Genomic DNA, 27,403 nt, shown 5'->3' with positions numbered 1-27,403 from the left:
CGCTTTTCCGAATTAAAGTTCTTAAGTTAATAATGGAGCACGCGAGATATGTCTGTGGCAATACACAAACGGTACCGCAGTGCGGAATAATAGGTCTGTGACCTTGTAGAAGCAGTTTCGTCGTTGACAGATAACTCGTCTGTGCCAGCGAAGCGGTTAAGATTCCGAAATAATATTGTCGTCCCATCTACGTCTCGGTCTACCTAGTGGTCTTTTCCCGTTCGGTATAACAACCAGTATTTTATGCGCCGTTCGATCCTTCCCCCTGCGCGCCACGTGACCAGCTCATCTTAACACCCATTAGCTACCACGATCCTCAATTTTACGTACACCACTCAGCGCCAAAAATATATTTGGTACGCGCGACTGTTTTGTTTCATTTTATATATTTCAGTTAGTATTGTGGGTGGCGGAAAGTGTGTATTCTGTGCTTCGTTTCGTTACAATAAACGAATAAATTTGAAATTCGTCTGTAAGTTGACCAGAATAGAATTGTCATACTTGAAGCATTATATTTTTGGTGTGGTTTTTATATTATAATGAAATACCGTGGATAAATATGTAATTTAGAGGTTATAGTAACGATCTGTTACTTACTCAGTCTTTTGTTTTTTATTGAAATGATTTTATTGATCATTTTATAACAATACCTATTTGGGGATTGTGGCTGATATCAAGTTTCTTTTTCTCTCTCATAGGGTTTATTTTTATTTGATGAGAGATGGGTACTAGGAAGTTTTTACGCTTGCCGAATTAGAAGAGGCTGTAGATGACCCTAATTTCTTTGAAAGTGACGGTGATGGTACTACTGTTGATATTGTTGAACTTCCTTTTGATAAAGTCGATATTGTTTCGGATATCGAAGGAATTGATGAGACTACATTAGAAGACAGCTGTCCCAGAGATGTTCCCGGTAGGCTAGAAGTTCATTCGAGTGCTCTGAGTATAGCTTCTGCAAGCACAGTCTCTAATAACAACAATGTAACTAGAACTGTACAAAAACGATAACGTATAAAACAAACTAATAGGAAGAGTCAAGAAACAAATTTAGATTGGCAAAAAGTAAGACAGGACTTTGTAAAAATACTTGGAAATGATAATGACATTGAGAATGTTCGATCACAAATAAAGCAGTAATTAGAAGGAAAGACATCTATTGAGGGTTTTAAAACTGTATTTGATGAAGAGATAATGACAACAGTTGTAAACGTCTACGTACTATATTGCCATGCTAACAAAGCCATGCTATTGTTGGAATTTCGACAAAATATCGCACGAGCATATTTGCAGCGAGCATCTCCTTTTAATCCTAAAAATCATGGTAGACCTTCTCTACAAAAGCAAGCGTCGAAACGTGTTCCCAAAAGCGTAAGGACGGACCCAATAGGGCATTACTTAGAAAGAACTCTTGAAAGAAAACAAAGAAAAGGCGCAGTGTGCAAAACAAATGAAAGAAAACATGTGGCAAATGAAATGTCGGGTTATTTGTGGACTGTATGAAAAAATGGCATAAATAATATCTATGCTTGTATGTATGAGAAAACGCATATAATAAAAAAATTAGTTTCCTATTAGTTTTCTTTCATGCAACCTGACACAATTCCCATTTGGGACTTTTTCAAAAATATTAAATATTTTCAAGACAAAACAATTCGAATATAATTATACTGCTACACAAACTTTTGTGCATATACATGACTTATCCGGCCAAAAACTTCAACAACAAAAACTTGGCAGTTAATGGGTTAATCGGCTTGATTTTATGACGTTAATAATGTTCGGTTTGTTGTACAGTAGGTGTACTTCTACGTTATGGAGTTTTCTCCATTCGCCCATTTCCTTATAGCGTTTTGCATCGAAGATTTTACGAAGACTTTGTTTCCGAAAACTATAAATTTCTTTTTGTCTCGCAACGTAAGCGACAACGTTTCGCTACCATAAAGGACTACCGGTAGGATGATTGTCCTGTATATCCTGATTTTTAAGCGCCTAGACAGCTACCTCGAGCTGGGTAATTTATTGATCGAATAAAAGCATACATTGTCTAAAATGATTCTTTTCTTAAGTTTTTTGTTGAAATTATTATCCTAGAAAACTCGAATCCGAGTGTTTAATTTTTTCAAAAGACTTTTATTATTTTTCTCCAATAAAAATAAAATTTGTTTAAATTCCTCGTCACATTCCGGCAAAAAATATGAATTGTAGTAAACGTTAGATATTTTCAAATTGAAAATCCAATACGCACGAAGGCATCGATAAATATTAATTTAATCAAATAGTAAATATTATTGTACGTTTGCAATTTTATTATATGTATTTTTATTTACAATTCAGTATTTCTTTTTTAGCTATAACATTTTCATGCATGACGCAAGTATATTAAAATGTTACTTTGTGAAAAAAAAACAACACGTTACGTTTTTCTACAATGTTAAAAAAGTTCTTAAAAAAATCGAAATTGTAAATTATTGAAAGATTCGCGATGGCGAACACGAAATATGCCAAACCGGAAGTTTAACGGAAAAAACATTGAAAGGAAGAGAAAAAGAGAAGGAGAAAAAGGGATAATTTATCGCGTTGCTACTTTAGACAGTGACGAAGATGGTTTCGTGCTTATTAATCCATCGTTCCTACAGTATTTTTGTGAAAAAATAAGAAACATGAGGAAAATTAAAGACACAGAGCTTCGTATCCAAAGTTACTTCGATATATCAGTCGAACGTAACCCCTTTCTTTCTTTTTTCTTTTAATGGAATTCTGTCGAATTTGTTATCAGACATATAACAGAGACAATAAAACGTGCAATAGTTCGAACCATTCGCGTAGTTACTTAACTCAACTTAGCTTAAACTTAAACTTTTGTTAAAGTTTGTTTAAAATTTATTAACACAGAAAAGTAAGTGTTAAATGATGGATCGATGGATCGATGGATCGATGAGTCGATGGATCGATGGATCGATGGATCGATGGATAGATAGATAGATAGATAGATACGTAATCTCTAGAGAAGGAAATCGCACGATATGAACGAAAAGCTGTTGGAAAGTTTCGAAAAACAGGAAACTTTGTTATGTTTCCATCAACAGTTTTCAAATATATTGTTATTAAAGCGTTTAAACTCTCCGTCCTCTTTTCCTCGCAAAAACCAAATTTTCGATGAGGAAAATTGCTAGGGCGCAAGGAATGGACCTCTCATGAACTTCATCGAGATCCAACAAATTACAATTTTCATCCTCGAGTATCATCTTAATTGAAATTGGTGTTATAGTTCTCCATCATAGATATTTTTAACAATCAAATTTTTTTTGATCGTTTGATGATCGCCACTATCGAATTATCATAAATTCATCTCTATTATTGGGGGGGGGGGGGAAATTAAACGCAAAAAAGAGAGAAACAAAATTAAACGAAATAATTAACGTTAACTTAATCGTTGAAACTTACGTGCCATGTAGATTCTGCTCAATTTATTCTTGATTGTGTGTAATAATGTGCTCTCTTACCTGTAACAAAAAGAAAAAGATTTTAATCCAACATAATCAGATGAGATTAGGGTAAATGTTGGATTATAAAAATAAATTAGAATTTCGAGAAAATCGAAGAAATTAGGGTGTTGATTTTGTTATCATTTTCTTCTAATTAAAACATTTTTTAATATTTTTCATACGTAAGAAATTATGTAAAAAGTACATTTTTTTAAAGAGTAGATGCAAGATAAACAGATATTAATACATTAATACGATAAAAAAAATCGTATAAATATGTCAAAATAAAAGCAAGACTTATATTTCAATATTTTAACATTTTTATCTCATCATCTATTGTTTAAGTTCGATTTTACCTTCCGATAATTGATTTTCCAACATAATTGAATAATTACCAACTGTGTTCAAAAAAAGCACATTTCCTTAGTTTCTCATATATACGTCCGAAGTTTTGCGTGTCATTTCGCTATCGTTAGAACAATAAAATTTACGAGAAAGAGACACAAAGGAAAGTAGGAATTAAAAATAAAAAAATAGGGACAGAGAGAGATACAGAAAAAGAGAGAGAGAGAATAATGAAACATGACCTTTCATGTTTCAACTAGGTGAAATAAAATTTGACAGGAGGTGGGAGAAGGGGAGGTGGAATAAGTAACGAGTTAAAATAGAACTTAACTTACGTTACAAATTAGTTAGGAAAGGATTTTTCTAAGGCACGTTCTAATTCAAAATTCATTTATACTCATTCGAACAAGGTAAATTCATGAGGAAAAAATAAAGAAAATGCACGAAAAATAAGAACGAATTACAAATGTGTACATAGAAGAAGGGAATGAAAGGTATATATAGACTGGGAAAGTTAAGGGTGAGGACAAATTAAAAATGTGTCTGTTTTTAAGAGGGGAAAAAGAGAGAGAGAGAAAATGAAGAGTAAGAACGAATCAAAAATGTGCATGCATTTGAGAGATGGATAAAGAGAGAGAGAGAGAGAGAGAGAGACAGACAGACAGACAGACAGACAGATGTAAAGAGAAATTTAATTAGCACCGAGAGCGGTATACAAAAGGACCACAGGAATTCTGAATCCGTGACTATTCAATTCTACAAAGAAAACTAGATAGACAAAGGGGTGGAAAAGTAAAAGATAAAAAGAAATAAAAATAAAAAAAGATACGAAAAGAGAAAAAGAAAGAAAAGAAATAAATGCTGGAATAGTCTCTCAATCCTTCATCAAGGATTTTTCAACGAGTTTAGAATTTTCCCCAGATGTTTACCGTACTGTTAAACGTTATTACAGATAAGATGCACGAGTACAATTCAATTATTTAAGGAAGAAAACCTTGAGCCACCAACTTCCGAGCAGCTTACAATTACATGCTACTTAAGTCTTAATAAATGATGAATTGCGATTAAAATGTAGAACAATTTGTATGCTCGGATTTTAATATTAATTACGATTATACGTAGAAGTAATTTTTCTACAAATAATTACCATAAGCTTTTACGTTCGAAACGTTTCAAGATATTATTAAATATGCATATTAAATCTACATCTTTTTAATGCAGTAAAATTAATTACTAAGGAAAGTAATTAAACAAAAATGTAATGGTAAAAAGAGGACACTTTGATTAAAACTTTTACTTATATCATCAATATTTTAAATATAGATAACTGCGATTGAATATTCATACGAATAAAATATTCGTATTTTATTATCAACATTAACAACATTTGGTAATTAATTGATGTACCAGTGACAGCTTATATTAAATCGAGATATTTTATTATTAAAAATGAACGTTTATTAACTAAAATAAAAGAGTAAAATTTTGTTAAAATACTGATATAATAAGTAGAAGGTAAAAGTTTCAAGAAAAAGTATTTCTCTATAGAAAAGAGAGAATGAAATAGAAAAGAAGGACTGACAATGCGCTTAAGGCAAGGACAATGATGTTACTCGCTCTTCCTATAAACTCAATAGTCTTCTTTCTCTTTCTCTCTCTCTCTCTCTCTCTCTCTCTCTCTCTCTCTCTCTCTCTCTCTTTACTGTTTGATATAGCGACGAACATCGAGCCACTCCACTTAACGTCAGATTATTTTCTTTGGAGTTCACTTCGAACGTCGATACCATCGACTCACCCACCCACCTATCCATCTTTCTAAAGGAATTCTCCCGAGTACGCCATTCTACAGCCTTGAGTTAAGGAAGCATGAAAATTGTCTAACTTTCTCACGTATATGTTCCTACGTTGAGTAATCTTAACTAAAAATTCTTACACCGAATTTCAACATTATCTATCTTTTTGTTAAATCTACAAATAATCGCGCGAAATAATATTCTAATCAAAATTTTTCTAAACACATCAGCCAATGTATAATTCTTAATTCCACTATACATTTAATTGATACTTAAATTAGAATAATATATTTGCAACTAAGAGATACGTGTAATTAGATCATACTTAAATAAAATTAAACATAATCCTAAATTTTTGTATAAAAAGAAAAAGAAATTCCTACATGAACTTTATAAACCTGTCAACTGAAACGAATTGTAAAAAGTAACCTGGTTGAAATTAGATTTCAATTTAATATAACGAGATGAATATCAAAGTGAAAAAAGGGTGAGAAAGAGAGAGAGAGAGAGAGGAATGAAAAAGAAGAAAGCCTTTCACGTTCAGAAACAATATTTGTCGATTCGTTAAAGAGCAAGTCCCAGAATGTTCGAACGATTCTCAGTGTTCTATGAGCGACAAAACACCGTCTCCACTCAATGTCCAGTATATTTTCCTTCGGGCTTACTACTATTCTCATTCTCATTCTCATTCTCATTCTCATTCTCATTCTCATTCTCATTCTCATTCTCATTCTCATTCTCATTCTCATTCTCATTCTCATTCTCATTCTCATTCTCATTCTCATTCTCATTCTCATTCTCATTCTCTTTTTCTTTCTCTTCTTCCTCCGAGTTCTCTTGCGAGTCTTCTGTCTGTCAATGCCAGTTTTCAACTTATTAGACAAGAAAGAAGACTCTAGGTTGAAAGCAATCGTCTCGGATTTGATTGCAAGAAATTAAATGTTATCAAGAATTTTTAGTTTTCCGAAGAGGGAACGCGAAATAAAAGACAATTCAATTAAAATAAAAAGAAAAAAAAATGAAACAAGAAAAAAAACATTTATTCATTTGATTAACATTTCGTTAAATATATGATCGGTGTTTATGAATATTTTTTTTTTATTATAAATATTATTTTGTCAGTACATGCAGCCCTCCTACAACACGGCATCTCATAACACTGTTTCGCTATAACACTATTCATAACTTGCGGACCCCTCCTACAACACGGCATCCTATAAAATTGTTTTCTTTCAAAAAAAAAAACCTTTGTACAACACTGTACTTCTACAGCCGCGACGAGACTTGCCGTCTTAAAGATACAGTGCTGCGGAAAGTATTTCTTTTCATCTCCATGGCCTGAAAACAAAAGTGTCTCACGCTGCTGTGTACTGAAAACATCAACGTTAAATGCGTGTTGAAAGAAGATATGGCCCTCTTCAGTTGAAATAGAAAATGTGCGTTAATCGCCACAAAATGAAATTGATGGTATATTAGAACTTGCTAAATCAATCGAAGGCGAAGATTTTGTGGATATGGCTATTGCGGACGTTCAAAGTTTATTAGAGGAAGAAGAAGTTTACAAGGCGAATTTGATGGAAATGGCATCCGAAACTGTAAATCAAATTGATCCTGAGGACACTAGCACTGATGAAGATTGTGCAGTTAATAAGTTAACATTAAAAAAATTACAAGAACGCCTAAACTTAGCTGAAAATCTCGAGTCATTTTTCTTGAATGCAGATCCTTCCAAAGAAAGGAGCCGAAAATTCAAAAGGAAGCATCAAAACTGTCTAGTTCCATACTAAGAAATGTACAATGACCTGGTAAGAAACAACAAGCAAAATAAAATTACCGATTTTTAAAGAGGGACGGAGATGCAAGAACTTAAAAAAAAAAGAAAAACGTTCTGAAAGTAAAGGCGATATCATTTCACCGAAAAAACGTTCTTGGTTGATTATACTAAGCAGTGACGACGAAGGAAGGGTATAGCCGGATTAATATGGAAAATCTGCCCCCGTGGCTTTTTTGACTCGCACTTGGAGGATCGATTTGGTGTCGAATAAAAATAATTCACTTCAAATTTTAGCTCTTTTACTCAAACGGTTCTCGAGATTTTCAAAAAAACCTGTTTTGTCGATTTTATTTTTATTTTTATAGTAAAATTCAAAACTAATCAATGATGATTTTTTTTCTAGTTCTTAGGTATCCAAGACATGAAAAAAAAGTATGATCATAATATTTAAATTATTTGTTCTGTAAGATCAAGATCAGAATCAAGTCTTGTTCCAAATTCATTGTGCAAAAAACAAGCGATTCGACAAAAAACACTAGTTTTGGAAGCAATTTGTTATCCAGTTTATGATCTAATAGCTTAAACTTCTGCTTAATATTGCCATGTACTGCTTCAACAACCCAACGAATTTTGGTAACGAAACGGGATTCATTCGATTCATCTGAGGTCAACTGATTGCATTTTCCTTTGAGGGCAGACATTAGCACTTTAAACCCTAATTCTTCTAAGTATAGAATCACACCACGAAAACCACGATTAACCACAATAATGTCATCTTTTTTTAGCTCGGCGCGAGTTTAAAAAAAAATAGTTTTTACGTAGTCATTGTGAAACCAAATGATTGAAAATGTTTGATAAGTAATGTTATTGTGAATTTTGAGTAAAAAAATATTTTTTCAGATTTTTTTGTAACTAAAAAAAAATATAAGTTAGTTAAAACTTGAGATTTTAGAAAAAAAAATGAGTTTTTAATTTTTTTCATATTGTTCCACCACTTCAAAAAATTCAAGAAAATTCCTGAGTGTAGAGGAGTATAAAAGGCATTTTCTGACGAGTTTTGGTGAATGACATATTCCAAAAAAGCTAAAAAAAAAAAGATTTTAATTCTCTTTCGTCCGCCAAAAATCGGCCTTTCGTTTAAATATTATGATCATACTTTTTTTCATGTCTTGGATACCTAAGAACTAGAAAAAAAATCATCATTGATTAGTTTTGAATTTTACTACAAAAATAAAAATAAAATCGACAAAACAGGTTTTTTTGAAAATCTCGAGAACCGTTTTAGTAAAAGAGCTAAAATTTGAGGTGAATTATTTTTATTCGACACCAAATCGATCCCCCAAGTGCGAGTCAAAAAAGCCACGGGGGCAGATTTCCCATATTAATCCGGCTATACCCTTTATTAAATTAAAGTTGCGTTAAATAAAAATAATATTTTTTGTTTTGTATTGTTCATATATTTATATTTTTAATAAAAATTAAGTTGTTTATTTAAAAGAACAAAATATTTGTTTTTAAAAAGTTTTCAGAACTTAACACCCCTTTTGCACTGGTTCTGGGTCTCATACAACACGGTTTCACACAACACGATATTTTTGGGGAACCTATCTACCGTGTTATAGGAGGATTACCTGTATTTATAACAGGGAAAAGATGACATGTCAAGGTCACATCGATGTAAGATACAAAACTCATATTTATTATACTGTGAACACTTATTTTATTAAGTCATCTCAAAAGTTTTTTATACTTTTGCTTGCAAATTTTTTTCACGTATATTATTTTGTATTATATTTTATGATATTTTATTGAGTTAAATTGAATTCATACTGTTCTATTATCTTTTTCTATATTATATTTCTCAAGAAATTACCATAATAAGAAAAATATTATGCACATTAAACTTTGTAAGAAAAAGCAAGAAAATAGTAGGTATTATCAAACATATACTATTTTATTATAAATATAATAAAATAATGGTTATTTATTTAAATAATTAATCCAATAATTATATATGTATGTATGTGAAGAATAATGAGGAAAAAAAATATTATTTAAACAATTTTCTTTAGTAACGAATCATTGTCATATAATTTAAGAAATTTAATTATCATTTATTACAATGATCGTAGCACGTTTGATAAGAATGTTTCATAAGCCCATAGTGGATATTTAATGAGGCCGTTAATCGCGGTGCGACTAATAATCATGTTGGTATATTTGTAATTAACGCCTGATTCATCTTGTTCGAAATGTTAAAAACATCGACACTATAATCTATTCATCTATTATCTATTTATCTATTAATGAAATATTAAAAATTATTTATATCAATAAAATTCTTTTATTTATCTACTCCAATATTATTTGATTTCTCTTAGAAAGAAAAGAATATTAAATTATTTTATAAATTCAAATAAACCGGCGAAAAATTCAATTTCAAAGCATCTCAATATTCATCGAATAATACTATTCGATTCTCTCGAATCTATCCTCCGATATTCCTTTTATCGTCGATAATGGAATTTATATGGATTATGAAACAAAGACGTTTAGGACAATTCAGAAAGCTCTTCTCCAATTACGAGAAATGCACTAGGAACACGTATACATGTTGTACATTCATGTCAAAGACATCACGCAGGAAATGCAAGGACGTAATTAGTGAATCAATCGATAATACATATTGCACGTAGTACGTACTCGTATATCATTAATGCAACCATATCGAGCTAAATGTATAGGTATTTTTTACTTCATTTCATCAAATATAATTCTACAAAGCTATCATTCGATATAGTTATACCAAAAATCTATCAATTCTCAAAAATTTAAAATTGAGTAAATCAATAGATAAAAAATTTCAAAATTTTCATTTAAAAAAGAGAAAACGAGAGTTTTATTTATTTTTGGTATATCCTATTTTTTATAAGCATAAAATAAATATAAACCTGATAATTTTTGTATCAATAAAAAACACAAAATTATGGTATTTATAATATCTACCTAGTATATTTAATTTATTTGTCGACATTTTGATAGTTGATAAATTTCTGTCTAATTAGTATTATATTTTTCGAAAAATATTTTTAATTAAAATTCTCTTATAAATTTTGTAAAAATATTTCTAAATACAATCAACTTATTTTCTAACTAACAAACAATTTTACTATCAAAAGAACAAATTAATTCTCAACTTAAAAGATTGTAAAATTAAACGAAACTTCGCAGATAGTTCTTGTACAGATAGGAGAAGAAATGTGTGGGATAAGTTTTAAGTTTTTCGTTTCATGAACGAAAGTTCAATAAATTGAAATCAACCCGAAGAATATACTCGTATATACGGATATATATACACACTAGGGTGGGCCAAAAAAATGACTTATTTTTTTTTTTCAAGTGCCACGCAAAAATGGGCTCCTAGACACCTTAAAAGAATTCTCACCCAATATGAGCTCTTAATTTTAATAGGAAGATCCTCCGCATCGCAGTTTTTTACTTTTTTTTTCAGTCCAATAGATTAAAATTCATACCTCATCATTTATAGATTGTACAGAAAAATGTTCTAGACGAATTTTGTAGGAAATTTAATGCTCTACAAAAAAGGTATCTTATACTTTTTCCGTAAACCTCACCATTTGAATGATATTGAAGATTTAAATATAATGATTTTTATTTTTATTTTTTTTTTACATTTTTTTATGAATTTTTATGAATTACATTTTTGCTTATGAATTTTGTAACTCGACAATAAATGACTATGAAAAAGTGCACAATACAAATTTTTTTAGGAAATTAACTGCTCTACAAAAATGGTGTCTTATGTTTTGGCGATTAAATTAAGCGTTCAAAAGATATTTATCATCAAACTTTCATGTGTAGTGATTTGTGTCTCTGAACACACCCTAATACACACATACACATACACATACACATACACATACACATATATCTAATAGACTACAGGCCCATGCTAAAAAATCGATGGGTCATCTGATGCACCAGGAAACTTATATGGGAAGATGCAGGGGCATAAAATAATAACATTCAACACTATGCCGTCACTTGTAAGCTGTCCAACTGAGTGCAGGTGAGAATTAAAAAGCACAGATTAACCGGGTACTTTTTTATCATACATTTTTGTACGGCATTCTTACCACCGATAGATCCATCAAAAATAATGAGAAAACACGTAGTGCTGTACAAAAATAGTAGGCCACAAAGTCGGAAAAAATTTTTGATTTTCCTGAAATTTTCTGGGTCTATTTGATCATTTGATTTTGTACGGCGTCGGTTCCATACAATTTCAATACCTATTCTAATTGATTATTCTGCAACGCCGTACAAAAATCATGCAACAAGGTAGAAAAATCGAGGGTTGCAATCCACCTTTTTCCATGGGTCCGGGGGTGATTTGAAACATCATAAAATTAATTTATTTTGAAAGTAATTTATGCATAGATAACATTTTTCCACATGCCCTACATTTTTTTTGGTCCAAGGGTCTGTAGGGGGAAAAAAACTCCCGAAAAATCCATGTAAAAAAATGTACTTTTGGATGATATTTAGTACGACATTTTTTTGTACGGCATTTAGATAGTTTATTTTTATTTAATGCAATTGTCTATAAAAATCAATGCCGTACAAATCTGACAGTTCATATTCATAAAAAAGTAATAAAAATAAATATATATAATTTTCATTTTATGTTGTTTGCTTCCTAAAATAAACTCTCCTTTAAAATTAATATTAATTAAATAATAAATATTAATTATTGAATCAATGTTTTATTTATTAAAATACTTGTCTATTTTTTAATTTACATTTTTAATACGTACATATAGTGTTTAGGAGCGTAGTATGATTGCGAACTATACATACAATATACTTTCTCATGGGGCTTGATTCGAACGAGCAATGTCGAAGTGTGATAGATAACATACGAAACATCTTGCTCGTTTCCTCCAAGTTATAGCCCGGGATCCAGGGACATTTTTTTCAGTCATTTTACTTCTGATCATAATTTGTAGAATGTTAAATTTAGTTGTGCTGTAAAGCATAGAGACCGTCAGCTGGCGCATTAGCTGTGGATGGGCCAACGGGAGCTCCGAAAACACGTCAAAAAATTTTTGAGTTTCTGTCATTTTAACCCGGCTAAAATTTATAGAGTTGATAGTTAATATAATTATTTAAATAAAAAAATCGTCAGCTTGCTATATGTCGGTGGAAAAGCCGTCAGCTGGCACAGTAAAAGGTATAGCGCGTAAATCGTATGCTGGCTGCCCGCGCTCTCTTGCGTATCAGCTGAATATCTCTATGATCAGCTGACGGGTACCACCGACGTACAGCCGGCTGATATAAAACATCAAATATCTCGTAAACTATTGACATTTCGATGACCTTCACTAAATACTTTTTAACACAGAATAAAACAAGGAATCGAATAGTGTAAAAAAAATATAAGATTCCATTGAAAAAAAAGTGCAACTGCATCTAGCTGGTGCATCGATGCATTTTCAAAAAAAGTAAGGTCATAGAAAGTTGACATTTGTTGTGCCATATAACTATTTTCTTTATGATTTTTTTCTATTGTTTCTTAAAAATAAGTTATTACCCGCCTCCGTTCCAAGAATCACCCTGTATAATAATGTAGACTATCATTTTAAGCGTTTTCATGGCTAGCTGACGGCTTTTCCACCGACATACAGTCAGCCGACGATTTTTTTAAATTTTACATTCTACAAATTATGGTCAGAAGTAAAATGACTGACAAAAAAATGTCACTGGCTCCAGAGCTATTATTTATCAAAAAGAAAAGCCAACGAGTAGGAAGGAAGTTACTATTACATATACAAACACACACACATATATATATATATATACACACAGATATTGTATATATATACAGATATTCCAAGTGTTTCGAAATCCGAGCTAAGTTTTTGGATATCTTCCTGTACCAGAAGAGTCACAGTAGATTCCTATTACTACAATTTTGCCTATAGAATTTCAAATGAAACGAAAACTTTGGAAATACGTAAAACGTGCAAGTCCCTAGACGAAGTAAGTTTCAAGAGAATGCCGTTTTCTCATAGTTTAATACAAACTAAAAGATAGAAAAGGAAAAATATATAGAAAGAGTAAGATACCGGAAGGGGACTGGAATTGGAACTGGGACTTTGAAGAGGAGGAGAGAAAGTGGAGGAGTTGAAAAGAAAAGAAAAGAGAAGAAAAGAGAAGAAAAGTCAAAGCGATAGAAATTCCACGCGCAGAATTATCGAAAACTTTTCACGTGCGTTTGGTTGGCGTACGCGAGCGCACGTTCAACTCATTTTGAATTCGGTATATCAAACGATTATGCAAAGTTTTCGTGGTATCAAGAAGAAATTCAAACGAAGTCATAAAGTTTAGAATACTCTCTCTCACTGTATTCATCAATACATGATATAGGGTTGACGTGAGTTAGATAAAAAAAAAAATAAAATGCGAATGAAATGGATAGTCTCGAGTAAGAGTTTCTTTGAACGTAGTACTTTTTAGTTGATAAGATGTTTTTTTTTTTTAAGTAAAATTCTTTGAAAAAATTACAAGTTATAAAATCTAGCTGCCTTCACAATCATGCGAGCATGAAATATGATTTTCTTTTTCTCGTTTCTTATTTTTAAAAAGAAAGAGATATAGCAAACGAAAATCACTTCTTCAACAGGAACTTTGCGAGAGAAAAAGGGGAATGGGAAGAGAAGGAAACATTTTACGAAAAAGAAAGTATATAAGTACGTTTATTGTTAGTTTGAAAGGATACTTGAGAAAAACACTGGAAAAATGTGCACTATTTCAACGGCAAATGGGAAGTATTAATTTTGGAGTTTCATTTCTTAAATATTATTCCTTGATAAATCTGAGAAAAAAAAGTTTAAAGAGAGTTTATCTTGTAAAGAATTCGAAGTAAGAAATAATGACGAAGATTTGGAAATCAAATTTAACATTTTATAGTAAAAATAAATTTAATAAAATTAGTTCTATTATTTCGTCAGTGTTTCATAAAATAAATGTTAAATGTATAGGAATAACTTTGTTCGGTATAAATAATAATTTATCAGTGTATAAAATAGAGGGATGAAGGGTGAAAGACTAAGGATTTATAAATTTTATTGCGAATGATGACCATTTATTTAAAATGTTGATCAAATAAATAACCGTTACAAGAAAGTTTTATCGTAACATGATATGTACGTATTAAAAAAAGGAAAAAAACATGTCTACCTAATGCATTTTCCAATAATAAATGATTTTTGAATATAAAGTTAATTAAAGTGTATCCTTTTTCGCGATGTTATATTTACATGACATCGATAAAAAATAATATTTATGACCGAAAAGTCCGTCGACGCGTTCGTTCTATATTCGTACGTGATTGTGATAACACATATTACGATGATAACAGACGTAACAGAAGTTTACGGCTGATAACTTAATGAGTTACGATGTTGTAGACCGACCTATCCACTTTAGGGTACATTGTCCTTAAACAAAACGCATCCCATACCTACTTAAAACAAGAAATAATAATTTTTTTTATATGAATTATTATTTTTAATTATTATTGGTTCCTCCAGTTAACAATTTTCATGCAAATTTTGATAAAAAATCAATTGGTGTCGCCCTATTCTCGTGGAAAGGAACTTAATTTATTTTCAATTATTACTTATTTTTATTCTAAATAAATCTGATTGATTTGAAGATAGTTTCTGGTTTCTTTATCAAACAATATTTTTTTAAATTTTTTTATTAAAAAATAAAACGTATTCTGTTTGCACGAAAAAAATAATATTCTTTCTGTTTCTTACTAAGGAACAAGAAAAAACCTTATCGATTTTGATATAGTTTCTGGTAATATTAGACCAATTATCGGTTTCTCGATTCAATATTCCTACAAATTTTTATTCGAAACATGAAATCCTATATAACTTCAATCCGACCATTACCTAAATGTATATTGTTTGAAATTTGAAATCAATATAAATGAAAGGAATAGAAAGTTGATACTGATTTGAAATCCTTTTGTATATAATGTGTACTTCAGTTATATTTATCATAGTCAGAAACAGAAATGTGTATATATTCGATGATAACATACATATATTCACAATAATCCGATCGCGTATTCTGTCGATTTGTCAGTAATATAAAAAGAAAAAAAATCTAGAATAGTATAAAATCGAAAAGCGAAGCAATTAATCGTGGTTGACACGAGTCTCTTGTTTCGACTCGTGACACCTGTAATTGAGTGTATCGTTGCGACCTATAGAATAATTCACATACTCTCATGCATACAATCAAACACATACACATACAGATCTAATGTATATAACGCCACCTGCATGAAAATTCGAGTTCAAAAATGAGTTTATTTTGTGCTTGTTTGATATGTTTTGTAAACAAAAAGAATTTCGAAAAAAATATAAATGACATGAATTTAAAAGAAACGAACACGAGGTGTTTACGTGGGTGAAAGGTTACCAAAAAAAAAGAAGAAAAAATAATTTTTTTTATATAAAATAAATTTGTTCTCCGCTCACTCCTTTTTCAATTTGATTTTTAATGAATAATTCCAACGAATAAAATTTTGGTAAATAAGAAAAAGTAAAAAAAAGTAAAAAAAAGGGTATAGCCGGATTAATATGGGAAATCTGCCCCCGTGGCTTTTTTGACTCGCACTTGGGGGATCGATTTGGTGTCGAATAAAAATAATTCACCCCAAATTTTAGCTCTTTTACTCAAACGGTTCTCGAGATTTTTAAAAAAACCTGTTTTTTCGATTTAATTTTTTTTTTATAGTAAAATTCAAAACTAATCAATGATGATTTTTTTTCTAGTTCTTGGAGTCTAAGACATGAAAAAAAAATATTATCATAATATTTTAACGAAAAGCCGATTTTTGGCGGACGAAAGAAAATTAAATTTTTTTTTTTTTTTAGCTTTTTTGGAATATGTCAGTCACCAAAATTTTTCAGAAAATGCCTTTTATACTCCTCTACACTCAGGAATTTTCTTGAATTTTTTGAAGTGGTGAAACAATATGAAAAAAATTAAAAACTCATTTTTTTCTAAAATCCCAAGTTTTAACTAATTTATATTTTTTTTCAGTTAAAAAAAAATGTGAAAAATTATATTTTTACTCAAAATACACTTTGCCAGAAATAAACATAAAGATTATTATAAAACAATTAAGATATATTCCGTCTAACGTAATTAGAAGGGTTATTGATTATTGAAAATACATTTAAAAATAGTACTTATATATTCTTTATACGGTTAGATATTATTCTAAATTTTATGCAACAAAAATAAAAATTATAATGAAAGATGTAACTATATTAGTCTTCATCACTGTCTTCATTCACTACGACACTAATTTTTTCATCGATGAACAGGCGACTCTGGATCTCAGCAGGTCTTACAATTTTAGCCAAATATCGAGCGTAAGATAAATAATATATGATAGCAGCAATATGAGAGCAACATCCAACAGTGCGTCTACCATTCGCACAATCACAACAATATCGAATTATTCCGGAAATATCGTTCTTATCTGGCTAATATTCAATAAAACTACGATATGTCTTCGAATTAATATGTCGAGATCTGACTTCAAACTTTATAATATTAGGTGTAATTTTTAAAAAATGGAATGTGATTATTCCGTTTTCATCCATCATCTCAGCTAAATACGATACAGCTTGAGACATTTGATATGATCCAGTGAAAAGAATTTTGAGTTCTTGCTCTGATAATTCTAGAAAGTCAGTTAATTGCTCTGAAGTTATTATTGCAAAAGGAACTTTTCTTCTGGCCCAACGATTAGTTTCTATCTCCAAGGCTAAAGTATTCTCTTGATCTTTTTTTGAATTCATGGCAGCAATTATTTTTTTTGTAAGATCAAGATCAGAATCAAGTCTTGTTCCAAATTCATTGTGCAAAAAACAAGCGATTCGACAAAAAACACTAGTTTTGGAAGCAATTTGTTATCCAGTTTATGATCTAGTAGCTTAAACTTCTGCTTAATATTGCCATGTACTGCTTCAACAACCCAACGAATTTTGGTAACGAAACGGGGATTTATTCGATTCATCTGTGGTCAACTGATTGCGTTTTCCTTTGAGAGCAGGCATTAGCACTTTGAACCCTAATTCTTCTAAGTATACAATCACATCACGAAAGCCACGATCAACCACAATAATGTCATCTTTTTTCAGCAATTTAATCAGACCGTTGGAATCATTTAAAATCACTCTTATAATTTCAGCATAGTTCATATTAGCTGTATATGGCCCAAGCATATCTATAACGAAACCATTCGTAGTGCATATCGTGAATGGTTTGCACAAAGGGACTTTTTTTTGACCAGAATATGATTCCCTCTGGTATTCGTTATTTGCACTTTTTTCATGACGAATATATGTTCCATCGCAAATGAATATCAACTGGTCATCTTCTACTTGATACAATTTTTTAGCAATGTTTGACGTATTAGTGAGTAATGTCTCCCTACTGATATCATCAATTCCAAAATGCTGAGGTAAAACATCTTTTTCAAACGAAGATATAACTTCATCACAGTAGTCAGATACAATTTGTTCCCGAACTAAACCAAAAACGGAAAATATTACTGCATTCGAATTTCCGGTTCGTAATTTGAATAAAACAATAACAAGAGCTTGAACGATATTACGATTCACTGAGTTTCTCATCGATGTTAACATTTCACGAAGTTTTATCAATTTTTCCCAGGTAAGACTAGTAAATGACTCTAACTGTTCTTCTGAAAACGAGTGATCTCCAATTTTATCAATTATGGACGAGTCAGTACCAATAGCGAGCTGCCCCAGTAATTTTTCCAAATCACGAACTTCAAATACACTGGTGTTCGAATAAATTCGAAAATTGTTAATGTCTTCATCGTAGAACCGCTTTTTTATAAGATGGTCTTTACAACACCGATTTCCTTCGGGAATAAGGAGTTGTCTTTTGAAAAATACTTGTTTGCGTGTTTCAAATGGAACAGATTTGATATTTGATGATGATCCACAAATGCAACAATATTTGTGAGTAGCAACAATTCGAGGAAAACCCAACTCCACAAATTCTAATTCTTCTTCCATTTTTTCTTCAATAACATATGAAGAATCTTCAGTTGACGATACAGATGGAATAGTAGTGGATGAGGATTGAGATGAAATTGGCAGACTTTCGATACTCACTTGATCTGCAGATGAATCCTCAGTGTTCTTAAGTATAGGTGGTCTTGTTAAAATAACTCGACACTTACCACAAAAGGTATCATTAATAAAGACTCTCTTTCCAATTTTTTCTGTCGCAATATTAGCCTCATCAATTGTCATAATAACTTTTTTATATCCAACTGTTTTTCGCAAATATCTGTTACAATTAATGCATTTTTTATCAAAATCCATTCTGAAATAAAGATTTGAATTATGTATTGTGAGGTTTTCAGACAGAGAAAGAAATATAAAACTGAAGATAACTGACTAAGGACTGACTAAGGACAGATACAGACGGACTAACTGAGGACTGAAGACTAAGGACACTTTCTTACTTCTTTCCACATATTTATATCAGAAATGAGCTACACCCCTTTGGAGAGGGAAGGAGATTATAAATCTTATTGATCAATATCATAAGGATCCATCCCATAGTCCACCGATGGGTACAGCCTATAGTTTTTGGTAACGGAAACTATGCATAAAGAAACTTGATCTGGAACATCGGAATATTATCTCTTTTATGGTATATCGCATATGTTTACATAGGAATCCGAAATTCTTCAAAGGGTCCCGACACTGCACAAAGGGTTTTTATTGCACCAATATATCCCGATAATTCTTATGTTTGTTTATGGTTTTATGGCCCTTCTAAACTGTCCCTTCAGTTTCTGAATAGAATTTTCCTTTCCAGAAAATAGAATATAAAGAAAAGAGCTGAATACTATATTTTTTTCCTACAGTATAGGGAATTGAGAAATATACAGACAGATTCAATGAAAAAAATTACTTATTCAAGTGGTTGTAATGCTACAACTGTAAGCAAACAACAAAGCAAAATAAAGAAAACTTTAAAGCGAAACTTTAGAAAAAATGATTGCTGGTTAGTGAAAATCCCGATATATAGCGTTGAAATGCGTCAGCTCGGAACGTATTAAAAAAAAAATAGTTTTTACATAATCATTGTGAAACCAAATGATTGAAAATGTTTGATAAGTAATGTTATTGTGTATTTTGAGTAAAAAAATTATTTTTCACATTTTTCTTAACTGAAAAAAAATATAAATTAGTTAAAACTTGGGATTTTAGAAAAAAATGAGTTTTTAATTTTTTTCATATTGTTCCACCACTTCAAAAAATTCAAGAAAATTCCTGAGTGTAGAGGAGTATAAAAGGCATTTTCTGAAAAATTTTGGTGACTGACATATTCCAAAAAAGCTAAAAAAAAAAAAAAATTTAATTTTCTTTCGTCCGCCAAAAATCGGCTTTTCGTTAAAATATTATGATAATATTTTTTTTTCATGTCTTAGACTCCAAGAACTAGAAAAAAATCATCATTGATTAGTTTTGAATTTTACTATAAAAAAAAAATTAAATCGAAAAAACAGGTTTTTTTAAAAATCTCGAGAACCGTTTGAGTAAAAGAGCTAAAATTTGGGGTGAATTATTTTTATTCGACACCAAATCGATCCCCCAAGTGCGAGTCAAAAAAGCCACGGGGGCAGATTTCCCATACTTATCCGGCTATACCCTTTAATTTCATCACAAATCAAAGTATATTTTTCATCGTCAACTTGTTTCTGGCATTCAAAGAATACGAATAAAAATGAAATAGGAGAAAAAATGTCAAACGTTATGATGTCTTTTTTACGAATTTGGAATAATATCGAGGTATGGTGTTGAACAAACTGATCTGATCAGGTAGAAATTCCGTACCACGAGAGATGTTTCTTGTTACAGTACAACACGAGTCTTGGGAATTTCCTAATATTACTGCAAATGCATTATACCCCTACTCTCTATTCTATTGTATATAGATCGAGGATAGAATGCACACGACCCAATGTTGGCCCATTGTGCTTGCGGGCTATTGTAACGCCGCCATTTTTCTTTCAAAATCTATATACTACATCAATCAATAATAAAAAGAACTATACGACGCGTGCTATGAGAACGAAAGTACATTTTGGCCGTTGAACAATATTTCATTGCTGATACGATAAAAATGTATATAAAAAAAAATAAATAAAAAGAAAAATACAAAGAAAAAAAATAAGGAATAAGAAATATAATGAAATAAATATTGATACAGTGTTGGGATATCATATTTATAAAACAACATTGACATAAAGAGATATTTTCAAAATGGAAGCAGCAAACAAGCGGATAACGATAAAATCTCGTTATGGGTTTCTTCGTGGTAACGTAAAGGCTACGCACTAGGTAGCATGCGATACGATATCCTTGCGATATACCAACCGCTATAAAATAACGTAACTGCGTCAAGCAGCATTATCGTGATTTGTGGTATATCAACGAAACGTCATTCAGTCCTTTGTCGTAACATAGGATAAAGAAGATACGTCACTTTGCGAAAAGACAATGAGCTAAATTTAAACAATTAAATTAATAATAATTTATCCATTGAAAATGATATTTAGAAAATTGTAATTAAACTAATAAATATTCCTTTTTAATTTTTACGAAACAGTACTTTATTATGATTATCATTATTACTATTATGTTAATAATATTGAAACATTTTATAATAATAAATATCGATTAAAAATAATTAAAAATGTCTAACTATGTACAAATAAAAATGATCGTTATTAGACTTTTCGAATAATTTTGTACCAGTACATCTTTCCGATATAGCTCGAAATAAAAATTAAAAAAATAAAAATATTAATTATCTTTACATTCCCCAAGCATTTAATATAAATATTAAAAAAATTAAATTTGTATTTAATTATTCCTACGTAAAATCGTATACTCGTCGGATGCTAAAATAACGGGACTACTTAAAAATGTATTTATACTATAATTTTTGCAATTACTAAACTAGATATTTTTTTTAGTGAAACAAGTGGGTCGTAAAAAGACAGGAAAGAAATTAAAGGGTGTTGCTTTGAGTACTTTAGGAAACGAGCGTGTCTCAAAGTCGACGATGACTACTATGATGAGGACGAGTACGAAGACAAGGACGAAGACGATGACGTGGCGAGGACGAAGACGAGGACGAGGCGAGGACGAAGACGAGGACGAGGCGAGGACGAAGACGAGAACGAGTGATTGCGGGTAGGTAATGCATTACGCGCTAACAAGCGGAAAAGCAAGTTCTCGAGATGAAAGTTCGGTAATAACGTCATCTTAAGGATATTATCCAACTATCCACATAGCGAAAACTACGTTCAACTACGTTGGTCGTTCGGTATGACTTATTCGAGAGGAAACTTGAAGCTGCGTGAGACTTATCATTAGAGTTAATCGAATCCAATCAAAACGTGAAGTAGGTAAGTAAGTGCTTCCTAAGGGCTTTTCATTTTTCCCCTACCTCTTTTCCTCTCCCTTTCTTTCTTTCATTATTTTAGCATTTTTTACTCCTTTTACCATTTTTCAAAACTTTTTAAGGCAATAATCAACATATTTTCTTTCTACATTTACTATGATTCACAAGAGTATACGTATTAGTATATTCTTAATTTTAAACAATTATAAATTCTTATAAAATGCTAGTCAAATATGGTCCAGCCAATTACTACTTACAAAAATAATCATTATATTTTTTATAAATACTCTTGTGAGATCGATACTGTTACCATTTATGTCAAATTATATTTCTCTAGCATAAGAATAAAATGTTTCTCTATAATAAAATTTATATTAATTTGAAAATTTATTTATCCTAAAATTGATTTCTTTATCTAAGTATTTAAAAAATTGGCATTAAAAAAAATATTAATTATTTAAAATTTATTGTAGGGATGGGTACAAATACTCTTGTAATGTACGTTCGGAATAATTGTTCATCTACGATTAAGTGTTTAATCGTTTACTCGAATCGTCACGAACGTTTTCGTATCGATCATTAAAACTGTATTTATTTAATATTTAATATCTTTGTTTTTTTTTTTGTTAAAGAAATTTATCACGTATATATAGTCTTGTCACGGATCATATACGTATAACCCTAACTGTTATTTGCTCGATGGTGGCCCTGTGTATCGTCCGTCACGAAATTAATTTACATTTAAACTCCCGATTAAAGCATTGATTAAAAGTGAGCTTAACGAACGTTACGTGGCCTACATTCGTTTTGATTCACGTTTCAACATCGTGCACATGTACGTCTACACGTATCTTCGCGATTAATCCTCGATACAGGAAAATTCTACCTTGTAATGGTAGATTTCTTTTAATATTATATATGTATGTGTATGTGTATTTTAACGTAAATCCCGAAACTCGTTCTATCTTAAATTGACTAGAAAAAATTTACAAATACTAACATTTATAGTTATTTTGTATTTTAATCAATTCGCTAGTTTTATTTCTAATTATATTTAATTATAATAAAAATTAAATAATATATTTAAATTATATATAAATATATGTTATATAAGGACATTACACCTATACAACCAGTTTATGTATCACAAATTTATATCGTAATTGTTCAAATGATTGGTATCATACAAAACAAAAATTTCGTTAGTTAACAATTAAATTCAGACAACAATAAATATTATATTAAATTATTATAAAAATCTATTACATAGTAAATAAAACAATAATTATAGTGATAATAGTCGTTAAGTTGAACGAAGATAAACAATAAAAACATTGAACGCGGAATTTTAATAGAAAATTAAAAACCGATCAATTCGAATATACGTGGTATTATATATTTAAATTATTAAACGCGATCCTAAATATGGAAATAACTATCGTTCCGTTGCGTGTCGACAATGAATTGTTCTAAAAATACGATTTCTTTTTTCTTCTTTTGTTTTTTCTTTTTTTTTATTGGAAGTAAAAATTTTGCTAAATCTTTCATGCTTTCCTTTTACGTAACGTAATAGGTAGCTATCTTCCTTCTTTTTCCTTCTCTTCTTCTTATAGTCGACTATAAAAGGAGTTAGCAATTTATTTGCCAGTGACATTTCATCTATCGGGGATCGCCGAATCGAGCAAGTATTTCAATTAAGACTTTTCACACCACCCGTTCGTTTATCGATCTTCTTTTCTATTACAGGGTCGTAATTCGTTCATACAAGTAGAAGATGAAGAAGAAAAAGAAGTAAAAAAGAAAAATAAAGAAATTCATACCTTAATTTATAGAATTTCGTACGAAAACGAACGAAACGAATTTTATTGTACATTTTTTTGTTTTTATTTTCTTTATTATTATTTCATTAATTTTGGAAACTGAATTCTTTTATTTCTTGTTCCGAAAAACTTCCGAACGAGAGAAACGCTATCCAATAAGGGCTTGTGCTTGGTTAATGAAATTGAATGAAAACGAATGAACACGGAAAAACGAAGGAACGAAGGAACGAAGGAACTCGCGGTACAATTAGCGGAGAAGTTTTCAACCGCGATAGGAATGTCTATCGTTGAACAATAAAAGTCATCTTTTATCCTACTAAACTTTACGGTTTTAAGTAGCACATTTTCTCTTTCTCTCTCTCTCTCTCTCTCTCTCTCTCTCTCTCTCTCTCTCTCTCTCTCTCTCTCTCTCTCTCATCTATCTCTCTCTCCGTCTTTCTTTTCTATAAGTAATTAAAAACTTTGCACCAAGATTTATTTGCAATAATGAGCTTCGAGAATCGAACTTACGAAAAAGATTTGTTTCTTTATAAAATAAAAAAGATTTAAAAAAGGTATACTTCGAAACAGTGTTTCGCAATCCGAGATACGTGCATTGTGTTTTAAAAATACCTGATAAGAACTAAATACAATTTATTAAAATAAAAAAAGAAATCAGCTGAAAATGATTATTAATTTATTTGTTTTTTTTAACTGTTTATAAAAAAGACATATGTATAAAAAATAAATTAAACTTTTGCAACTTCATAATAATTCTTTCAAAAATAACAGTGGATTTTTCTTTTGTAAGGAAAATTAGCTTATCAATATGGGAAGAATACAAAAAAATTAATTAAATATAGAAACAAAGGAAAAAGATCTCTTCCTATTTTGTATCCTTTCCTTCGTTTCATCTTATTTTATAGCAATATTTATTCTCGTTGCGAGAAATTCTCGATGACTGAGTTTTTGATTAACCGTGATATGATTCAGTAAATCTATGAAAATGAAGACTTACTGGTTGGATGTGAAAGAAAAGAAAAAATATTAAGAAAAACGAATTAAAGGAAGAACACAAAATTGAAGAAGAAAAATGAATGAAGAATTAATATATATACATAAATTGTCGTTGCGTTAAGCAAAGTAAATCAGAGATTAAATTTTCCAATGGATTTTTCTTTCTTATCGAGTCCAAATTCTTTTTTCTTCTTCTTCTCTCGAAGATTAATCATTAAGATTAGATTTAATTTTCCAAAAAAGAGGAATCGCCGACGAGTAACCGCAAATAATTCACCGTGATGTCATTCCTTCAAATAAGATACGCATTCTTTTCAAAACTTCCCCAAGGATAGGAAAACAGGAAAGATGAATCGTAAACGTTAAAGAATATAAAAGATGTATGTATATTACCAATAATGCAATAAAGAAAAGATAAATTTTCGAATTAATTTTATTCTCACTTACGTATTCATTTTCGTAAATGGATTGTTTTTCAATAAAAAGAAAAAAGTAATTAAATAGTATATTTACGAAACAAAAATGTGGTAAAAAAAAAACGATTAGTTATGTCAGAAATTAATTTGAAAAAATTGCAATAAAGAGTGTTCGATTAAGAAAGAAAACAAAAGAAAATATAAGAGAAATAAGAAAGAATTCGATTTCAACAGAAGATAATTGTATAGAAAATTCAATAATATCTGCATTATAAAGGAAATAATAGAAACGCGTAAAAACCCATGAATTATATAAGCCGTTCATTGTAACGAACAATGCGGCTAATGGTTTTACGCAAATACGCAAGTAATTAACAGACGTTTATAGAACTTCGACGTGATAATGGAAATCCTAGCTTACGCACAGATTGATTGCTACTTATCGATTTAAGAATAGCTTTGGTAGCCACAGCTTATCGATCAGCAAAGTGATAAATGTATCCATTAAAATTGATTTTAATACGAACTCAAATCATAGAAAGTAATCTTCATATTTTAGAAACAAAACAAAAAATTAATTTATTGAATATATTCAAAAGACTATGTGCAAAGAAAACCTAAAAATACGAACAAAATAGTAAGAAAATTAATGGAAAATAAATATTTTTTTGTTATATATTATGTTCTACACGGAAGTACATATCCTGCTCAAAGTAAAATACTTGATATGATAAAATATGACCTTACAAAAAAGAAATACTCTAGATAATACAGTTAAATCGCACGTGTATTCAAAAAACACTATTTTTGATTTATTGATAAGATAAAATCATTACATATTACTTTAATTACAACTAAATTTTTATTTAAACTTAAATATTATATTATTACCCAATCTAATTACGGTAAAAAATTAATCATACATACATTTAAAAAAAGAAAATATATTATCAATTTTTTATAAAATTAATTCTTAAGAAGACATTCGCATTAAAAAGATACAACTTTTTCTGATAAAATATTAAACTATCAAATCTATTTTCGGTAATCTCGATAAGATGAAATTCTTGAAAGCTCAGTATCACGATCGAAGTATCATAATCAAAGTGTCACGATACGATTTAATCCGAAAGAAGAATTCTCTCCTCTTTCTTGAATTTTCTATATCATTGATAATAACCATAGTATTCTATGCAAGTACTCACCTGAACAAGAGGAATCCTAAGCCAGTGACTGCAGCCCGCCGGACATCGTCATTTACGTCAGAAACCTGATAAAAGTGTTCATGTAAGTATGCCGATCTATAAAGTTCAATAGTGGTGACATCGATATGCAAAATTCAGTATCGGATTAAGAATGAAAAATGTAAGAAGTTTAAATTCTCTTTTATCTTTATGATTTTTGTTTTGCATTTTTCATTTTCATCGTAGCTTTAATTTTTTGTTTATTCTATCAAATTTTTGAAGATTTGTTTCATTTTACTTGAATTACTTACAGCAACGTGTAGTAACTTTCGAATGGCTTGATTGTTCCCAGTACCACAATATGCCATAGCCAACGTGTACATGCCGCTCCTTCGTAAAATCGGATCCTTATCGGCGCAAAGGGATGAAACGAGAGGATCAGCCTCCTCTAAACGTCCATACATAGTAAATGCAATACCAACAGCCAATCCACGTAGAATTTTCTCATGTTGCGTTTCTTGTGCATACTAGAAAAAATAAATCATGAATAAATATATGTATATTTATTAACGAATTGTTCTTATCTTTCAATAAACTTAATCAATGTTTACAGGAGTTGAAAATAGAAAAACAATAAAAAATAATAATTTAATTTATATGTATTATTAGTACGATATTAAATTTATCACGTGTTGAAATGATTATGATTGTTTTTACATTGTGAAAACTGCTATTTATTAGTTAAATAAATTGCAATACTTCTAATGAAATATTAATATAAAACCTACTGAATACAAATATTTTTAAATATTAATTAAATAAATAAAAGTAACTTTTTTTAAATACATGTAAAAATATACGGCGAATAGCAAGTAAATTTTAAAGTGTTTAATGTGATATGTTTTGCGAGAAAAGAGAACGATTTTTCTTTGATATTCGAGTAGGACTTTTTTTGTATTTCGTTCGTTGCTCGCAAAAATAAAAAAAAAATAAGAAAAAAAAGTCTACAAATAATT

At 30.2% G+C, this 27,403-nt stretch overlaps 2 protein-coding genes and 2 long non-coding RNA genes across 4 annotated transcripts in view; 2 read left to right on the top strand and 2 right to left on the bottom strand.

Annotated features, from left to right (window-relative positions):
• Nucleotides 1–27,403, bottom strand: part of Rpn2 (Regulatory particle non-ATPase 2) — a 77,190-nt gene that overhangs the window by 43,729 nt on the left and 6,058 nt on the right. Inside the window, exons 9-10 of the mRNA XM_015327045.2 lie at nucleotides 26,699–26,914; nucleotides 26,409–26,473 (exon numbers count right to left, since the gene is read on the bottom strand). Of these exons, the coding sequence (XP_015182531.1) occupies nucleotides 26,409–26,473; nucleotides 26,699–26,914 (281 nt within the window). The remainder of the gene's footprint in view (nucleotides 1–26,408; nucleotides 26,474–26,698; nucleotides 26,915–27,403) is intronic.
• Nucleotides 317–1,571, top strand: LOC149033256 (uncharacterized). The gene is made up of 2 exons (XR_016175878.1): nucleotides 317–472; nucleotides 699–1,571. It is a non-coding gene; the product is annotated as an uncharacterized LOC149033256 (long non-coding RNA).
• On the top strand, nucleotides 3,511–10,241 carry LOC149033255 (uncharacterized). The gene is made up of 2 exons (XR_016175874.1): nucleotides 3,511–7,428; nucleotides 8,920–10,241. It is a non-coding gene; the product is annotated as an uncharacterized LOC149033255 (long non-coding RNA).
• Nucleotides 16,460–19,971, bottom strand: LOC149033254 (uncharacterized). The gene is made up of 2 exons (XM_089170255.1): nucleotides 19,015–19,971; nucleotides 16,460–18,872 (listed from the first exon to the last, which is right to left on the bottom strand). The coding sequence occupies exon 2, from the start codon at nucleotides 18,869–18,871 to the stop codon at nucleotides 17,480–17,482; it is 1,392 nt and encodes a 463-aa protein (XP_089026381.1). The 5' UTR covers nucleotide 18,872; nucleotides 19,015–19,971; the 3' UTR covers nucleotides 16,460–17,479.

The sequence above is a fragment of the Polistes dominula genome, unplaced genomic scaffold (genome assembly GCF_049000335.1).
Source record: "Polistes dominula isolate Pdom_NZ unplaced genomic scaffold, Pdom_raw_medaka contig_15, whole genome shotgun sequence".
Classification (NCBI taxonomy): domain Eukaryota; kingdom Metazoa; phylum Arthropoda; class Insecta; order Hymenoptera; family Vespidae; genus Polistes; species Polistes dominula.
This window is presented reverse-complemented; position numbering and strand designations above follow the sequence as displayed.